The sequence below is a fragment of the Lithobates pipiens genome, unplaced genomic scaffold, assembly GCF_037356315.1.
Source record: "Lithobates pipiens isolate NorthernLeopardFrog02 unplaced genomic scaffold, aLitPip1_a1.2 Scaffold_8, whole genome shotgun sequence".
Taxonomy (NCBI): domain Eukaryota; kingdom Metazoa; phylum Chordata; class Amphibia; order Anura; family Ranidae; genus Lithobates; species Lithobates pipiens.
Window position 1 is genome coordinate 194,974,139 of NW_027507903.1, and position 21,111 is coordinate 194,995,249.

Consider the following 21,111-nt stretch of genomic DNA (forward strand, 5'->3'; position numbering starts at 1 on the left):
CTGTACCCAAGTCAATACATCGATTGACTTGGGTGCAACCATCATGTCAGATTTTTATCTTGCACACCGGGAGAACACAATAGCTCCACGGGAGGGATTCCCCCATCCACAAGGACTGTTGTTGGAAGAATTTATTTTCTTTCCTGCAGCCCATGGTTGCAAATTACATCTGTGGCCTGCTTAACAGTCGATTTTTGTTTGCCAGTAGGGTCACCCACTAAGTAAAATTGCATCCAGCCAAAATTCACAGTTTATGGCCAGCTTAACCTCCTTATCCGCGCTATGGCCGAATGATGGCCACAGCGCGGATGTGAATTTCCGGGAGGCCATCATACGACAGCCTCCACTGCACACGCTCCCTGCGTGTGCTGTGATCACCGTGTCACTGAGACTCAGGTAATCACCGATCCGAGCAAGGATACCAGGTGATCAGCTGTCAGCCAATGACAGCTGATCACATGATGTAAACAAAAGCATCGTGATTTTTTTTTTATTTCTCTTCACGCTGACAGCGGAGGAGAAAAAAAAAAAAAAAGCTGATCACCGGCTTATCTTAAAGGGACATCGGTTCCAAAAAGGAAGAGGCAATTTGGCCTCATTTATAATAGTAACAGTGCCCACAAGTGCCACTTAGAAGTGCTGCCCATCAGAGTAACCGATCAGTTCCCATCACTGCCACCCATTGGTGTCCATAACTGCCGCCTCATCAGCGTACATCAATGACGGACAAAAATTACATTTAAAAATCACACAGGTGATCAAATACCACCAAAAGAAAGAGCTTTTTTGGGGGGGGGGGGGAGATAAAAATTTTATTTGGGTACAATGTTGCAAGACCACGTAATTGTCATTCAAAATGCAAGAGAGCTGAAAGCTGAAAGTTGGTCTGGATAGGAGGGGGGGTTAAGTGCCCTGTAAGCAAGTGGTTAAAGTAGATGTAAACCTGAATTTTTATTTTTTTGATGTCATAATATAAGATTTCCTATCATTTGAGCCCAGTTTTGCCACAGAGTTAATCCAGCTCTGAGCAATCCTCTTTTATTGTTCAGTGAGATAAATCTTGACAAATAAAGCTTTGTCAAATCCTCCCCCTTGCTGTGAGTGACAGGTGATTTACATATCTCGTGCACAAGCCTAACAGACATGCATCATTTTTTTATTTCCTCCCACTTCTTTCTTCTGCTGCTCTGCCAGGATTGGATGTTCCACACCTCAGCATAATTGGGCATGCTGAAGTTATGTGGGGACTTTCCTATCTTTTCACTGGATGTTAGAGATCATAGCAGAAGTTCAGTGTAAGAAATACACAGGAAAAAATGCATATTGACAAGGGGAGTGTAGAGGTGGGCAGGGAGTCTACTGACATCACCCACGAGTGCCAGACAACAGACCCACCCACAGAATCTGCAGTGTTTCGGTTCTCATAAAAGACAGAGGGGAGACATTTGACAGGTAGGGATACATGCAGGAGGCATGTATATCCTTATAGATAACCCCCATGGCAGTAGTTTATAAAGGATGACATTGGGTGATAGAATAGGATAGACCGCTTTTATTACCAACAGAAATGTGAAGAAGCTAGGCCAGAGGTGACCAGGTTAGTACAATAGATCAACCTCAGCTTTTAAAAAGGCATACCCTGACCTACTTGACACGGGCACAGTTATTTATAGGCATCTCTATTGCCTTCCTGTATATTATATCACCATAATACCCTGGCAAGGAGGACCCAATAATTAACTCTTACAACTCATACTGGCAGCTGTGGGACAGCACGATATCTGACAACTGCCTCAACAGATACAGCAATCAGGAACCATTTAAAAGGTCTCCCAATCCAGAGGTCATTTTGACAATCAATCATAGGGATCAAATAGCTTTGCTTACAAACAAGGCATCGCACCTCGCACAGAGGTAGTCAAACAGACAAGGATGCAGAAATAAAAGTGACAAAAAAAAAAAAAAGCCAAGGCCTATAAACCATCTGAACTTCATGTCACTAATATATTGACTTGGAGGTCAGAGGAAGGAACCAGAGAGCTGCAGGGGTCCTGGAAGTCAAGTGTAATTTCCCAACAGGTTTTGAGGGCAATTTCACAGCATCGTAGCCAAATTCAGCAGAGTGAGCAGCAAGAAAGGCAAGTATTCACAGGTATTTTTGAGGGCTTTATACAGCTTCTGGGACACTGTAAATTGCACTCACATTTTTGTTTTTTTATAAAAGGTATATATATATATATATATATATATATATATATATATATATATATACACACATACATATACACACACACACACACACATACATATACACACACACACACATACATACATACATACATACATATATACACACACACACACAGTGTAAATTTGGCCTGGAAATCTAGGCATCAATGAAATGTGGTTACGAAAGGGTAAGGACGTTCATTTTTAGGATATTAAGGACATTCCTAATCCTTTCCAGATTTTAATCTTTTTAATCAGAGCCTACATTTTTTCATTTAGATTTCAATCATTCTTCCTAGATTTTTATTTTTTTTTATCCTGGCCTCTGCTGGAAACTAAACCGGAATGAAAACAGAAGATAAACTGATAATGGGAGAAAAATTCAGGTCATTTCTCTTTCAATACCTACATATGTAATCCATCATTAGCAGCACCTAGACACAGAGCCTCCAGTATTTGGTCAAGCTTCAGCTTTGTAGAATCTAAAAGTAGGACAACTATATGCCATTATAAAGTGCAATCAGTAATGTAAACGGTATTATAATTTAACTTTGAATTAGATCAGGGACTATAGGAAAAGATTCTGCTGGGCCAGGTAAACAAGTTATCAGAGCTCATCAAAAAGTGCTCACTTTTCCCATAGGCCTGTCTGCTTGTGCTATTCTCGGTATTCCAATACACTATGAAACTGACACACTTCTGCATTAGACATATGCAGCTTTCTCCGTGAACAGCAATGTTAAGGAGTTTTAGGAAATAATTCTGGAAACAAAAACAGCATTCAAGCTGTCACTGACATATACAATACATATTCATTAGACAACTCATACATAACCAATTTACGCCACCAGTGTGCCAGAAGACCACTAATATTATACATCAGTAAAAAATATTAGCATTTTTTATTCTCCCCCCCCCCATTTTCTTAAAAAGTCAATCCACCCAATAAGAATGATGGCAAAAATTCACATCCCTGCTTTTTACGTCGCTCCAGGAGTAATAGTTATTCCCTTAATATAACTATCAGAAAGCCCAGGTCTTCCCAACTCATAATAGTGTGGGTAGGTTCAGTCTCAATATTGGAGAGTAATGTTGGATAGATATCTATCTATCAATAAATACATTTTTTTTTTTATCTTCCCCCCCCCATTTAACTAGCTGGTTCACAGAGGCAAAAAAAATAAAAAATAAAGGGAGCAAGATCCCCGCATCAACACAAGCAATGTGTATGGAGGGATCTCCCCCACTGTACTGTTCTATTCTGACAGCAGAGACACACACCCCCCATTTAGAATACACATCAGCGCTTACAGCCATTGGCTACAAGTGCTGATCAAGAGCTGGTCTTTCAGCAGGACCATTTGACAGAAGCCAGTCGTTTTACTGCTGTCTGCTCAACAGAAGCTGGTCCAACATTTCAGTATGCGTGTACTGGGCTTAAAGTGGTTGTAAACCCTGGTAAAAAAATAAAATAAAGAAACCCTGCAAGACAAAAGGCATAATGAGCTAGTATGCATACTAGCTCATTATGAATTACTTACACGAGAACTAAGCCCCTGTAGCCATCCTCGTCTCCCCTTCCAGCCAGTGACATCTCTCCCGGGGGTTACTTCTGGGTATCACGACTCCAGCGCTGTGATTGCCCCGGGGCCACGATGACGTCACTCCCATTCATGAGAGCCACCTGTAACATACGTGTCATTGCTTCAGTTTTTCCAGTGCGCATGTGCCAATGTCATCGGCACATGCAGGGGGCAGGGGATATCTCCTAAACCGAGCAAGTTTAGGAGATATCATGGGTAGCAACAGGTAAGCTTTTTTATAGGCTTACCTGTAGCATACAGTTGTAAAGAGTTTACAACCACTTTAAGAGATGTGGTAAAAAAAAAAAAAAAAAAAAAAAAAAAAGAGAAAAGCTACATAAATAAAATTAGACACAAAGCATACAAATCCACTTGTGCACACCAAATGCCATTTCAAACCTAGCTATCTCATAAAAGTAACAGTGACATCACTGTACTGTACATAGCCTGTGCAGAGAACAGCACTAAGGAAGAGGCCCAAAAGGTCAGTTATAGGTTGGGGTGGTTGCCATTTGTTTGTATGGTTGTTTAATTTGTTAGGGGACACACTGGACACCTTCACTGCCATTGGTGGGTGTCCAACAAGTCCCTATACCTTTAAGGTGGGGTGGGCTGCCCTTAATCTAGCCTTTATTATTTGTGATCCAACTCAGACTCTCAAAATAATAGGGTAAGGACTGTAGTACACTGGGGTGCTGTGATGTGGCTGCTGCAGCTTATGTATATATTTGCAAAATGTGTGCAAATTAAACCCCTTGGTTTTAACCTGAACGACAGACAAAGTCTCAATTCGGTTTGTAGCAGGCTGGTAAGTGAGCTGGGAATTTTTGTTTGTTTTTTGACATGCATCAACCTTAGTTCTATGTGCCCCTTGCTGCAAAGGCCAGTTATAGGTTGGGGTGTTTGACATTTGTTTACCCAGAGGGCTCCACCTACTACAGGCTGCCTGCACAAAACTACCAGAGGGGGCAGATACAAGACCAGTCACTCCACACAAGAAGATGGAGCAGCAGTGACCAGTCTTTATTACAGGAAGCTCCTGCACAGAGGCAAAGTTTCACATTTCATAACTGCACCGATAAAAGGAATACACAAAGCACATAAAGATTAAAATGAACACATACTTTTTTATACATCTATTGTATTCACACAATACTTCCCAAGCTTCAATTTTAAAGAAGAAGTAAACTTATATTTAAAGTGTAACTTACAGAGGACCCCCTCCCCCGCGCTGACCTGTTGCGTGGCAATCTCCTGTTCTGAGCCCTGCTCTAGCCGCATCACGGGTCCAGGGCTTAGAAATCCCCTCGGCATTCTTCCCCGCTGACAGGATGGGCTACGCAGGTTCTAGTCAGCGCCAGGCAATTGGAATGCTCCTAAATGTCCCTCCTGACGGGGTAAATTTTGGAGATGAAGCTGCGCCGATTTCTAAGCCACGGACCTGTGACGCTCCGTGGGAGCAGGTACCCGAATTTGACAGGTTCCTGTTCCCACAGAGGCTCTCCCTTCCGAAGTCTTCTGGGACATGATGACAAGTACTAGAAGACTTCTGGGGCCACTCACAGACTGCAGTGCCGGTCACGCATGCACAGTGGGCACCTGGCTGTGAAGCCGCAAGCTGTCACAGTCGGGTGCCCATAGAGATGCTGGCGCTGCCAAGGGAGGACACGGGGAGAACACCAGGCGAGTGACTATTAAAAAAAACAGTTATACTTTAACTACTGACAAAAAAAAAAAAAAAAAATTAATAATTATATGACGAACTCCACTTTAACCATATGCTGACCGGCGGATGCCGATATACGTCGGCAGAATCGCACAGACAGGCAAAATGGGCATACAGGGATGTCCCTTTAAATTTGGCGCTGTGCCATTGCGTCGGGCTTGACCTCTGGGAGTCCGATCGTGGGTCCCGCGGACTATCACCACGGGGATGCCCACGATCGTCTCACGGGGAGATGCTAACGTAAACAAGTATCTTCCCGTTCTGCCTAGTGACACTGTCACTGATCTCTGCTCCCTGTGATCGGAGCAGAGATCAATAATGTGTCTCACACAGCCACGGCCCCCCCACAGTTAGAAACGCTCCCCATGGCTCACTGCCATTTGTATAGCACTGATTGCTGTATAAATAACAATGGTCCCAAAAATGTGTCAAAAATGTCTGAAGCATCGGCCATAATGTCAGGAAAAGAAAAAGAAAAAAAAAAAAGAAAAAATAACTGATCGACGCCATTACTAGTACAAAAAAAATAAAATAAAAATGCCATAAAACTATCTCCCATTTTGTAAACGCTATAACTTTTGCGTGAACCAATCGCTTATTGTGATTTTTTTTTTTTTACCAAAAATATGTAGAAGAATACTTATTGACTTGCAACAGAGGAAAAAAAAAAGTTTATATTTTTTTGGGGGATAGTATAGCAAAATGTAAATACGTTTTTTTCAAAATTGTCGCCATTTTTTTGTTTATAGCGCAAAAAATAAAAACCGCAGGGGTGATCAAATTCCACCAAAAGAAAGCTCTATTTGTGGGGGGGGGGACAGATCAATTTTGTTTGGGAGCCACGTTGCACGACCGCGCAATTGTCAGTTAAAGCGACACAGTGCTGAATCGCTAAAATTGCTCTGGTTTGCAAAATGGTCTGGGGCTTAAGTGGTTAAACTTGTAATGTGAAAAAACAAGAATAGGACATACATAAGAAGGTACTCATAAAATCAGTCTGTAGTAAAATAAAAGGGTTTAAGAATGATCAAATGGTTATGCCAGGCAAATGTTGTAGTCCATATTCAGGCTGGGTTCACACTTAGTGCGGATGTTGCTCACAGCAGGAGTATGGTGTGTCCCTGTTCTCAGCTTCAGGGATGAATCGGGCCCGAATTTGGACCCGAAAACAGAGCCAAAGACACACAGGACCCCTGTGCAATCTGCTCTGCAGCCGCTATGATGATGTGTGAACCGGCTCCATTGAGAGCCAGGCACACTCTCCTGTCATGGGAATTGAATGCGGGAAAATCCACATCCAATTCGCACTAGTGTGAACCCAGCAGTAGAGTTATCCCAGGGTGTCCAAATATTAAAAAGCTCCAGTGTACCTCGACCTTGGGTTAGAAGGTGTTCTAATCTTTAAATACCTAAAATGGTCTCTATTATGTGTACCTGGGCCATATAGGTTAGCCGCCAATGAAATGAGATAAGTCTATGACTAGTTAAGACCTAAAAACAGCAGGTAGCAATTACATATGGGAAAGAAGCTGCTCTTTCCCCAATACACTATTCGAAAGATATCTCCCATGGGACTTTGTTGCAGCTATATCACACAATTTCAACTTAGTATATTAAAAAAAAAAAAAAAAAAAAAAAAAAAAAAACGTATTGACCAACAAGTTTAAAAATTGGCTGGTTTAGACAATCCACGTCCTGATCTTGAAACATTCCTACAAATGCACATACAGTTGTTCTCATAAGTTTACATACCCTGGCAGAATTTATGGATTTCTTGGCCATTTCTCAGAGAATATGAATGATGAACACAAAAACGTTTTTTTCACTCATGGTTAGTGTTTGGCTGAAGCCATTTATTATCAATCAACTGTGTTTACTCTTTGGAAATAACAAACTACCCAAATTACCCCGATCAAAAATGTTTACATACCCTGGTGATTTTGGCCTGATAACATGCACACAAGTTAACACAAAGGGGTTTGAATGGCTATTAAAAAAGGTAACCAACCTCACCTGCGATCTGTGTGCTCGTAATTAGTGTGTATAAAAGGTCAATGAGTTTCTGGTCTCCGGACAGACCCTTGTATCTTTCATCCAGTGCTGTACTGACATTTCTGGATTCTGAGTCATGGGGAGAGCAAAAGAATTGTCAAAGGATCTGCAGGAAAAGGTAGTTGAACTGTATAAAAACAGGAAAGGGATATAAAAAGATATCCAAGGAATTGAGATGACAATCAGCAGTGTTCAAACTCTAATCAAGGAGTAGAAAACGGGGTTATTTTGCAACCAAACCAGTGTCAGGTGGACCAACTAAAATTTCAGTCGCAACTGCCAGGAAAATTGTTTGGGATGCAAAAAAGAACCCACAAATAACTTCAGGTGAAATACAGAACTCTGAAAACATGTGATGTGGCGGTTTCAAGATGCACAAAAAAGGAGGCACTTGAATTAAGATATAAGAAAGCCACTATTAAGCGAATGCCACAAATTATCCCGCTTACAATACGCCAAACACCACAGAGACATGCCTCAAACCTTCTGGCACAAAGTCCTTTGAAGCAATGAGACCAAAAATTGAGCTTTGGCCACAACCATAAAAACGCAACATTTGGAGAGGAGTCAACAAATCCTATAATGAAAAAAAGGTACACCATTCCTACTGGGAAACACGGGAGGTGGATCACTGATGTTTTGGGGATGCGTGAACTACAAAAGGCACAGGAAATTTGGTCAAAATTGATGGCAAGATGAATGCAGTATGTTATCAAAAAAATACTGGAGGAACATTTGCATTTATCAGCCAGGAAGCTGCGCATGGGACGTACTTGGACATTCCAACATGATAATGATCATAAACACAAGGCCAAGTGGACCTGTCCACAGCAGAATAAAGTGAAAGTTCTGGAGTGGCCATTTCAGTCTCCTGACCTCAATATCATTGAGCCACTCTGGGGAGATCTCAAACGTGCAGTTCATGCAAGACATACCAAGAATATACAGGAACTGGAGGCTTTACCATCTGAGAAGATAAAGGGCTTCATCCACAAATACCACAAAAGACTTCCAGCTGACATTTAGGTTAAAGGGGCAATAGACAGTATTAAGAACTGGGGTATGTAAAAACTTTTGATCAGGGTCATTTGGGTTTCTGTTATTATGATTTAAAAAGGAGTAAACACAGTTGATTAATAAGAAATGGCTTCCGGCAAATACGGAGTAAGAGAAAAGTTTTTTGTTTTACCATTCATATTCTCTGAAAAATGGCCAAGAAATCAAATTCTGACAAGGTATGTAAACCTATGAGCACTGTATACTGCAGGAATATATTCAATTATTTAAAATAAATTGCATATCCACCAAGTCAATCCAATGCATTTCAACTTATACAAAGTCTTTATAAGGAAATTTCTTTGTGAATTTTTATGCCTTTTTGGATGTAGGATTGCTTCCACTCCCTTATCCCAATGAAGACTTTGTATAAGTTGAAACCTGTTGGATTAACCTGGTGGATATGCAACTTACTTTAAATAATTTTGTGTATTTCTGCAGTAAATGCGCAATGTAAGATCAAGATGTGAATTGTCTAGACCAGACAATTTTTAAAACTTAAAATAAATAAAAAAATTACTGGTCACTGCCAGCTATTTGTTTTTTCACCAGGATGCATCAAGTTGAAAAAACATGAGGGTTTACAACCCCTTTAATTTGAGGGTATGTACATGCAAATCGGAGGAAGGGTTTAGAAATTACAGCTCTTAAGAATAGTCATCCACTTTTTCAAGAGACCAAAAGTAATTGAACAACTGAATCAAAAGCGGTTTCATGGCCAGGTGTGAGCTACCAATTTTTCACCAATTTAGCAGGTAAAAAGGTCTGGAGTTGATTCTAAGTGTAGCATTTGCATTTGGAATCTATTGCTGTGAATATATATCATGCGTTCAAAAGAGCTATCCATGCAAGTGAAACAGGCCATTGTAAGGCTTCAAAAACTAAACAAATTCATTAGAGAGATAGCAACATTAGGAGTGGCCAGATAAACAATTTGGTAAGTTCTGAGGAAAGAACACACTGGTGAGCTCATAACATAACATAAAAATGCCTGGAAGACCATGGAAGACCATGGAAGACAAAAGTGGTGGCTGATTGCAGGATAGAGGTCAACCGATATGGGTTTTTCTCTGGCCGATGCCGATATTTTGAAATCATGGCGGCCAATGGCCGATATATGATGCCGATTTTTTTGGGCCGATATGTTAGGCCGATTTTTTAAAAAAAAAATTTTTTTATCCCCCTTCATCTCATAAAACCTAACAGACACCTTTGCCACTGGGGCGTTTTTTTTAGGCGCTTTTGGGCTAAAAATAGCGCCTGTAAAGTGCCTGCAAAACGGCTCCCCTGCAGTCTGTGTGAAAGACAGAGTGCTTTCATACTGAGGCGATGCAAGCAGCACATTTGGAGTGGTGTATACCGCTTCTCCACCACTCCTGCCCATTGATATTAATGGGCACCACTGCCCAAGCGCATGCAATGCGATTTGGCAGCGGTGCTTCACGGGCGCATTTAACCTCTTCTTCGGGCGCTAGCTAGGATTATATGCGCCCCACTAGCAGCCGAATAGCACCGCTAAAATGATGGTAAAGCATTGATAAAACTAGCAACATTTTACCATCAACGTCTGCCCGCTCCAGTGTGCAAACAGCCTATAAAATAAAAAAAAAGTACTCAAAACTTTTGGACGAAAGGAAAAAAAAAAAAAAAAAAAATGGACTAACTTTACTGTTTTTTTTTTTTTTTTTTTTTTTTTTTTTTAAATCATTTAGTGTATTCCCCCCCCCCCCCCCCCCAAAAAAATGCATTTGAAAGACCTCTGTGCAAATGCCGTGTGACATAAAATGTTGCAACAACCGCCATTTTATTCCCTAGGATCTCTGCTAAAAAATATATATATACTTTTTGGGGGGTCTAAGTGATTTTCTGGCAGAAAATACAGGAATTTTACTTGTAAGCAACAAGTGTCAGAAAAGATTTAGTCTTTAAATGGTTAAACTGAGAACTCTACACACTGAGATGATTTCATTCATTCAAGTGTAAACATTGTATCATTTTGTTCTTTTCTTGGCATGCTGCCCAGAGAGGAGGAAAGACGTTTCTATGACGACTCAGGCAACTTACACTGACTTCTATTACAGAAGTCATTTCCAAGTCCCGCTTTTCTAAATCGGCTTTTTATCAGCACAATCGGCCGATGCCGATTAATTAAAAAACTGCAAATATCGGCCGATATATCGGTCGACCTCTATTGCAGGATCCTCTCTATGGTAAAGAAAAACCTATTCACAACATCCAGTACGCTCTCCAGGAGGTGGGCGTATCATTGTCAAAGTCTACAATCAAGAGAAGACTTCACGAGAGCAAATACAAATTCACCACAAGGTGCAAACTATTCACAAGCCTGAAGACTAGAAAAGCCAGATAAGACTTTGCCAAAATACAAGTTCTAGAAAAGCATTCTTTTCCAGACAGAAAGAAAAAGGTGTGGCGAAGGCTTAGAACAGCTCATGCCAAAGCACACAACGTCATCTGTAAAACATATTGGAGGCAGTGTGATGGCAAACAGCATGCATGGCTTCCAGTGGCACTGGGTCATTGATAATGTGGCAGAAGCAGCCAGATGAATTCTGCAGTGTTTAGAGATATACTGCAAGCCCAGATTCGACCAAATGCAGCAAAGTTGATTGAACAGTGCTTCACAGTACAGTTGGACAATGATCTAAAACACTGCAAAAAAGCTTTTGGAAAGAAAAGAAGTGGAATATTGTGAAATGGCAGAGACAATCACCTGATTTCAACCCAATTGAGCATGCATCTCACTTGCTGAAGGCGAAACTAAAAGGCAGAAAGCCCCACAAACAAAGAACTACTGAAGACAGTTGCAGTTAGAGCCTGGCAAAGCATCAGAAAGGAGGAACCCCAGTCTTTGGTAATGTCCATGGGTTCCAGACTTATTTATATTGTTTGTGGGTTCTGCGTCTTTTTTTAAACAAAATGATGATTTTTCATATAGGAGAGAAATGCCAAGTGGTAATCAGTACAGTATTCCTCCCCAAAAAATTGCAAGACCAAGACCACACATGCTTGCAAATGAAAATTCATTACAGGTACTCCTCACTCAATGACCAGGTTCCATTCCAAAAACCAGGTCATTAAAACTAATTGTTTGGTAAAGGAGGAAACACAAGTAATCCATTTTAAGCATTCTTAATAAGGAGAAGTCCAGCCTTAGCTTCTTTGGCTGGGCTTCTCCTATGGGTCACAGGAATGCAATTCATTTTGCACTCCTGTGACCTGTCTGAAGTCTGCTCTCCACCAACATCACTGGAATCAGTCTAGGCAGCATGTCATCCCGTCTTAGGAAGTCTGGATCCACCAGCTGCCTGGACTGATGGCAGTCTCAGCCTCTCAACGAGTCATTTAGACGGCCGCTCCCCTCCACAGCTCAGAGCTCCAGTGAGCGAGGAGCAGCAGAGCAGGAGAGGTTCTGATTGACAGACATCAGCTCTCCGCTCAGGGAGGTGAGAGAACTGAGCCATCTGCGATGTTCGGTGGCTCGGTTCTCAGTGGAGAGACGCCAGGGGACCAATGCAGCAGCGGTCCAAGTAGGAATCTACAAAAAAAAAAACTCTCAACTACTATACTGTATAGTGAAAAAAGGTCTAACACAAAACTCCAGCTCAATAACGTTGCTTTAATTTGCATAAAGTACAGAACAAAAATTCTGTACTGTACAATACAACAATGTATAGCAAGTCGTTTGGGTGGGGAGAGCTGGTCGTAAGTCCACGTGGTCGTTAAAACAAGGAGTATTTGTACAATACAACACATTACATACACTTCCGAAGGTGTAGTCTGTCATACGAGAATTTTCAGAACTTTAGTACCCCCTCTATTTTTGATAGGTGACTAGCATGAAAAATAAAAAAATAAAAAAAAAGAGACGATCATTTGTCCGATATTCCTATTGTATGTATGAGGCTTAAATGTGGCCAAAAAGTCCTTAAGCCATTATAGTCACTCAGGTACAAGGCTTAGCTTTTCAGGGAAAATTAACTGCGTCTTATACAAGTCTTAAAAACATTTCTTTGCACAACAAACTTACACACTTTTAATATTTGTCATTGCTGAATTCTAGAAAAAATAAAAAAAAAATAAAGATCCCCATCATAGTCACCTTCCTGAAAGAAAGACCTTTAACTGGCCAACTAATGTAAAAGTGGAGTAGGGGTTGAACAGCTTCTGTGGGTAACCTAATTTTTCATTCATCAAAAACAAAAAAAAATTGATGCTTCTGCTTATGTACAGTGCCTTGCAAAAGTATTCACCCCCCTTGGCTTTTTACCTATTTTGTCACATTACAGCCTTTAGTTCAATGTTTTTTTTAATCTCAATTATAAGTGACAAATCAGAACACAATAGTCTAAGTTGGTAAAAGTAAAATTATTTTTTTTATAATATATATATATATATATATATTTTTTTTTTTTTTTTCCCCCATACACATATACATACACACAAAACTATTTTTCAGAAATAAAAAAAACTGATAATTGGCATGTGCGTATGTATTCACCCCCTTTGTTATGAAACCCATAAAAATCTCTGGTGCAACCAATTACCTTCATAAGTCACATAACTAGTGAAATAATGTCCACCTGTGTGCAATCCAAGTGTCACATGACATGTAATTACATGTAGTACACAGTTTGACAGGCCCCAGAGGCTGCAACACCTAAGAAAGAGGCACTACTAACCAAACACTGCCATGAAGACCAAGAAACTCTCCAAAAACAAGGGATAAATGTTGTTGAGAAGTACAAGTGAATGTATGTTATAAAAAAATAAAAAAAAAATAAAAAAATCGAAATCTTTGATGATCCCTAGCAGCACCATTAAATCTATCATAACCAAAATGGAAAGAACATGGCACAACAGAAAACCTGTCAAAAGACGACCGGCCACACACCAAAAACGCACAGACCGCGCAAGGAGGGAATTAATCGGAGAGGCAGCACAGAGACCTACGGTAACCCTGGAGGAGCTGCAGAGTCCCACAGCAGAGACTGGAGTATCTGTACATAGAACGACAATAAGCTGTACGCTCCATAGAGTTGGGCTTTATGGCAGAGTGGTCAGAAGAAAGCCATTACTTACAGCAAAAAACAAAACGGCACGTTTTGCGTTTGTGAAAAGGTGTGTGGGAAAATGTATGGAGGAAGGTGCTCTGGTCTGATGAGACTAAAATGGAACATTTTGGTCATCAAAGAAAAACGCTATGTCTGGCGCAAACCCAACACATCACATCACCCAAAGAACACCATCCCCGCAGTGAAACATGGTGGTGGCAGCATCATGCTGTGAGGATGTTTTTCAGCAGTCAGGACTGGGAAACTGGTCAGAGTTGAGGGAAAGATGGATGGTGCTAAATACAGGGATATTCTTGAGCAAAACCCGTACCACTCTGTGTGTGATTTGAGGCTAGGACGGAGGTTCACCTTCCAGCAGGACAATAACCCCAAACACATTGCTAAAGCAACACTTTTATGGTTTAAAAAGGGAAACATGTAAAATGTGTTGGAATGGCCTAGTCAAAGCCCAAACCTCAATCCAATAGACACTATGTGGTCAGACTCAAAGATTGCTGTTCACAAGCGCTAACCATCAAACTTTAAGCTGGAGCAGTTTTTTTAAAGAAGGAATGGGCAAAAATGCCAGGGGTAAGATATGGCAAGCTCATAGAGACTTATCCAAAGTGACTTGGATCTGTGATGGCCACAAAAGGTGGCTCTACAAACTATTGACTTTAGGGGGTAAATAGTTATGCACATTGACTTTTTCTGTTATTTTGTCCTATTTGTTGTTTGCTTCATAATAATAAAAAACCCCAAAAAAAGACAAAAAAATAAATAAATTAAAAACACCATTTTCAAAGTTGTGGGCATTTTCTGTAAATTAAATGATGCAAAGTCTCAAACAATCCATGTTGATTCCAGGTAGTGAGGCAACAAAAACACGAAAAATGCCAAGGGGGTGAATAATTGATTCACTACCAGTGAACATTTGGAGAGTCACATTCGCAGCTTTTGAACTATGCTCCTAACTGCCTGTTTTCTGCATTTAGATAAAGATCAAAAGAGAAACATTTGAGTATACACAGATTTCAGTTCTATATATGTGATATGTGGATGCAAATTAGGAGGAACTAAACTCCAGAGAGGAAACCAGAGTATCTGTTTACTACATGAGACATCCACACATGCATATTACAAAATGCATGCTTTACTTCTACACAAAAGGGCACTTACCTAACTGAGGATTAAGCGCTATGGACAGGTTTGAGTACTATAGGTATTTAATCATTTGCAGATAATGCAGGCAGCTATGGACTGACTTGCTCATGACATTTATACACAATAGTTGACAATGAAGTTAAAAAATAATGTTGTGAAATTCCCAGAGCTGGCACCAGACACTGGACAATAGGAGGGCATTGTAAATGTTAGGCTGGCCACATGTTACAATATGATTGTACAATCCCCTTTAGATAAATATGTAATATAAGGAATGACTTCTCAGATTCTCTCCTACCACTCTCCCCAATCCATCTGCTGATAGCACAGAGCTCTAGTTAGCACTCTGTACACGCTCAGTTTGGTGTGTACTGTTAGAGAGGAGTGGTTTGTTTTTTGGAACGTTCAAGTGATCGGCACAGGACCAATCAGCACTGTCAGATAGAGGGCCAGGGGTCCTGCAGCTTCATAGGACAGTCAGAGGAGAATGAAAGTACCTCCTACAAGCTTTAATCAGACACGGATAGAAGTCACAAGGCTGCTATATACTGCTGATAAGAAAAAGTATTTAGAATATATATTTAATAAAAGAATTTAATTTCCATGTTTTGTGTACTATGGGAGATCTAGTGAATGCAGAATCCTGGGTTTAGTAACACTATAACGTTTAGTGTAGGATACGGGGCTCAAATTTTGGGGAAGAATGTCAGCCAAATATCCACCATGCCGTCTGCTCTTGAGACACTCTTTAATCGTCTGCACAATTATTTGTAAGTAAAGAACCCTCAGGGTGAAACATGCAAGCCATTAGAGCGTCTAAAATTCTGCCGTAATAAAGACCAAGCCCAAGTTATTTGAAACACCTTATTTACTAACTCCACCCATAATTAAATCTTTACTGTGTCTACATTACTTGAAGTATTTAGCAGGTTAAAGCTGCTCACTGGGGATCCCTATAAAGTGTAAAAAACATTGAGGAAAAAGAACTGCACTAAAGAGTCAATGTAATTAGCCATGTATGTACTGCAGACTGAATGCTATAAATGATAATAATGAGTTTTAAGACCAATAAGACTAAAGTCCATGTACATAAAAATGAAACACATGGAACTTGGCAAGCATTCCTCCTCACCGATCCCACGTCATGATAGTGATGGAACTGTTTGTTGTGGATGGTTTTCTTTGAATTTTCTACATGTCGCAGCATGCTTGCACATATTACATAAGCCAGTGGTAACTGAGCTGAATGTACAACTGTCAGACCCTGACTACACCATTTACTACAAGTACAACTGTCAGATCCTGACTACACCATTTACTACAACTGTCAGACCTGGAAAACACCATTTGCTACAACTGTCAGACCAGGACGACACCATTTACTACAACTGTCAGACCAGGACGACACCATTTACTACAACTGTCAGACCAGGACGACACCATTTACTACAACTGTCAGACCAGGACGACACCATTTACTACAACTGTCAGACCAGGACGACACCATTTACTACAACTGTCAGACCAGGACGACACCATTTACTACAAGTACAACTGTCAGAGCCTGAATATACCATTTACTACAACTGTCAGACCCTGAATACACCATTTACCACAAGTACAACTGCCAGAGCCTGAATACACCATTTACTACATCTGTCAGACCCTGACTACGCCATTTACTACAAGTACAACTGTCAGACCCTGAATACACCATTTACTACAAGTACAACTGTCAGATCCTGACTACACCATTTACTACAACTGTCAGACCTGGAAAACACCATTTGCTACAACTGTCAGACCAGGACGACACCATTTACTACAACTGTCAGACCAGGACGACACCATTTACTACAACTGTCAGACCAGGACGACACCATTTACTACAAGTACAACTGTCAGAGCCTGAATATACCATTTACCACACCTGTCAGACCCTGACTACACCATTTACTACAAGTACAACTGTCAGAGCCTGAATACACCATTTACTACAAGTACAACTGTCAGAGGCTGAAAACACCATTTCCTACAACTGTCAGACCCCAACTACATCATTTGCTACAACTGTCAGACCAGGAAAACACCATTTGCTACAAGTACAACGGTCAGACACCATTTACTACAACTGTCAGACCTGGGCAGACACCATTTACTACAACTGTCAGACCTGGGCAGACACCATTTACTGCAACTGTCAGACCCTGAATACACCATTTACTGCAACTGTCAGACCCCGAATACACCATTTACTGCAACTGTCAGACCCCGAATACACCATTTACTGCAACTGTCAGACCCCGAATACACCATTTACTACAAGTACAACTGTCAGACCCTGAATACATCATTTACTATTACTGCTCCTTCTACTTCCTGTCCCGATATATACTCTGGGTGCTCCTTTTACTCCCTGTCCTGGTATATATACTCTGGGTGCCCCTTCTACCCAGTTTTGGTATATATACTCTGGGTGCCTCTTCTACTCCCTTTCCTGGTATATATAGTCTGGGTACCCCTTCTACCTCCCGTCCTTGTATATATACTCTGGGTGCCCCTTCTACCTCCTGTCCTTGTATGTATACTCTGGGTGCCCCTTCTACCTCCTGTCCTTGTATGTATACTCTGGGTGCCCCTTCTACCTCCTGTCCTTGTATGTATACTCTGGGTGCCCCTTCTACCTCCTGTCCTTGTATATATACTCTGGGTGCCCCTTCTACCTCCTGTCCTTGTATGTATACTCTGGGTGCCCCTTCTACCTCCTGTCCTTGTATGTATACTCTGGGTGCCCCTTCTACCTCCTGTCCTTGTATGTATACTCTGGGTGCCCCTTCTACCTCCTGTCCTTGTATGTATACTCTGGGTGCCCCTTCTACCTCATGTCCTTGTATGTATACTCTGGGTGCCCCTTCTACTCCCTGTCCTGGCATGCATACTCTAGGTGCCCCTTCTACCTCCTGTCCTGGCATGCATACTCTGGGTGCCCCTTCTACCTCCTGTCCTTGTATGTATACTCTGGGTGCTCCTTCTACCTCCTGTCCTGGCATGTATACTCTGGGTGCCCCTTCTACTCCCTGTCCTGGCGTGTATACTCTGGGTGCCCCTTCTACTCCCTGTCCTGGCATTTATACTCTGGGTGCCCCTTCTACTCCCTGCCCTGGCATGTATACTCTGGGTGCCCCTTCTACTCCCTGCACTGGCATGTATACTCTGGGTGCCCCTTCTACTCCCTGCCCTGGCATGTATACTCTGGGTGCCCCTTCTACTCCCTGCCCTGGCATGTATACTCTGGGTGCTCCTTCTACTCTCTGTCCTGGTATATATACTCTGGGTACTCCTACTCCCTGTCCTGGTATATATACTCTGGGTGCCCCTTCTAATACACAGTCCAGGTATATATACCCTGTGTGCCTCTTCTACCCCCTGTTCTGGTGTATATATACTCTGGGTGCCCCTTCTACCCACTGTCCTGGTATATATATTCTGGGTGCTCCTTCTACCCCGTCCTGGTAAATATACCCTGGGTGCCCCTTCTACCCCGCCCTGGTAATTATACTCTGGGTGACCCTTTTACTCCCTGTCCTGGTGTATATATACTCTGGGTGCTTCTTCTACTCCCTGTCCTGGCATGTATATACTCTGGGTGCTCCTTCTACTCCCTGTCCTTGTATGTATACTCTGGGTGCTCCTTCTACTCCCTGTCCTGGTACATATACACTCTGGGTGCCCCTTCTACCCACTGTCCTGGTAAATATACTCTGGGTGCCCCTTCTACCCACTGTCCTGGTATATATACACTCTGGGTGCTCCTTCTACTCCCTGTCCTGGTATATATACACTGGGTGCTCCTTCTACTCCCTGTCCTGGTGTATATACACTCTGGGTGCTCCTACTCCCTGTCCTGGTGTATATACACTCTGGGTGCTCCTACTCCCTGTCCTGGTGTATATACACTCTGGGTGCTCCTACTCCCTGTCCTGGTGTATATACACTCTGGGTGCTCCTACTCCCTGTCCTGGTGTATATACACTCTGGGTGCTCCTACTCCCTGTCCTGGTGTATATACACTCTGGGTGCTCCTACTCCCTGTCCTGGTGTATATACACTCTGGGTGCTCCTACTCCCTGTCCTGGTGTATATACACTCTGGGTGCTCCTACTCCCTGTCCTGGTGTATATACACTCTGGGTGCTCCTACTCCCTGTCCTGGTGTATGTACACTCTGGGTGCTCCTACTCCCTGTCCTGGTGTATGTACACTCTGGGTGCTCCTACTCCCTGTCCTGGTGTATGTACACTCTGGGTGCTCCTACTCCCTGTCCTGGTGTATGTACACTCTGGGTGCTCCTACTCCCTGTCCTGGTGTATGTACACTCTGGGTGCTCCTACTCCCTGTCCTGGTGTATGTACACTCTGGGTGCTCCTACTCCCTGTCCTGGTGTATGTACACTCTGGGTGCTCCTACTCCCTGTCCTGGTGTATGTACACTCTGGGTGCTCCTACTCCCTGTCCTGGTGTATGTACACTCTGGGTGCTCCTACTCCCTGTCCTGGTGTATATACACTCTGGGTGCTCCTACTCCCTGTCCTGGTGTATATACACTCTGGGTGCTCCTACTCCCTGTCCTGGTGTATATACACTCTGGGTGCTCCTACTCCCTGTCCTGGTGTATATACACTCTGGGTGCTCCTACTCCCTGTCCTGGTGTATATACACTCTGGGTGCTCCTACTCCCTGTCCTGGTGTATGTACACTCTGGGTGCTCCTACTCCCTGTCCTGGTGTATATATACTCTGGGTGACCCTTCTACTCCCTGTCCTGGCGTATATATACTCTGGGTGACCCTTCTACTCCCTGTCCCGGCATGTATATACTCTGGGTGCTCCTTCTACTCCCTGTCCCGGCATGTATATACTCTGGGTGCTCCTTCTACTCCCTGTCCCGGCATGTATATACTCTGGGTGCTCCTTCTACTCCCTGTCCTGGCATGTATATACTCTGGGTGCTCCTTCTACTCCCTGTCCTGGCATGTATATACTCTGGGTGCTCCTTCTACTCCCTGTCCTGGCATGTATATACTCTGGGTGCTCCTTCTACTCCCTGTCCTGGCATGTATACTCTGGGTGCCCCTTCTACCCACTGTCCTGATAAATATACTCTGGGTGCCCCTTCTACCCACTGTCCTGGTAAATATACTCTTGGTGCCCCTTCTACCCACTGTCCTGGTATATATAATCCGGGTGCCCCCTTTACCCCCTGTCCTGGTATACTCTATGATTATATTGGGTGATCACACACACAGGAACTTGTTGACACCAAACATGTGAGTTATGAGAGAAAAGTGAAAGTGCTGTGGCAGGGGTGAGGCAAGGTTGATGACTTCTGGGCGGAAATAGGACAGCCCAGGACAGGGGCCACCCTGACAACTTTACACCAGCACTGTGATCGCAGCTCCCTGCACCTTTCCTACCTGGATCGCTACTATAGGTCAGTGTACTCACCACACTGTGCCATAGGCTCCGGATCCCACTGCCACCAGCTCCCTGTAGCGCTCCTTCACCTCCCACACCGTCTTGTTCACCTCCTGCTTGTAGAAGCCTTTCTTAGGCAGTGGTAAGGACATGGCTGCGGCGGCGGCTGCTAGTGCGGAGGATGGCTGACACCTGGCCGCTCGTTCACCGGTCTAGTCTCCAGAGAGCTGGCTGTGCACACTGTCTCATTCACCATACATACAAGCTGTCCTCGCCTCTCTCTCACCATCAATGACTGCCGCCCCCTCCCTCCCTCTCCGGTGTGGGCTGCTCTCTGTGTACTCAATTCCTCCCACACAGGAGCGCCTCCTTCTCTCCTCACTGCCTTCCCTTCGTCCTCTTCTTCTTTACAGCAGTACAGAGCTCTTCTCCTCGCTTCTGTCCTACTCCAGGAAGCGCAGCCCGTCCACAGCCAGAGCTTTGTTGTCCCAGTCACATGACCACAGTCCACACTGCCCTCCCCTTCCCTCCTCACTCAGCGACACCCAGTACAACTATCCCGGGTGTGAGGGGCTCCTGCCTGCACTCAGTACTCCTATACCGGGTGTGGGGGGCTCCTGTCTTCACCCAGTACTCCTATATCGGGTATGGGGGGCTCCTGTCTACTCAGTACTCCTATACCGGGTGTGGGGGCCCCTGTCTGCACCCAGTACTCCTATACCGGGTGTGGGGGGGCTCCTGTCTTCACCCAGTACTC

General features: G+C 43.0%; 1 protein-coding gene across 2 annotated transcripts in view; it reads right to left on the reverse strand.

The window, feature by feature from the left end:
- Positions 1-20,830, reverse strand: part of MAPK12 (mitogen-activated protein kinase 12) — a 143,120-nt gene extending 122,290 nt beyond the window's left edge. Inside the window, exon 1 of one of the 2 annotated variants that reach the window (XM_077471066.1) lies at positions 20,385-20,830. In XM_077471066.1, the coding sequence (XP_077327192.1) occupies positions 20,385-20,506 (122 nt within the window). In that variant the 5' untranslated portion in view covers positions 20,507-20,830. The remainder of the gene's footprint in view (positions 1-20,384) is intronic. The other variant, XM_077471067.1, reaches the window with a different exon arrangement.
- Between the last annotated feature and the right edge of the window lie 281 nt (positions 20,831-21,111).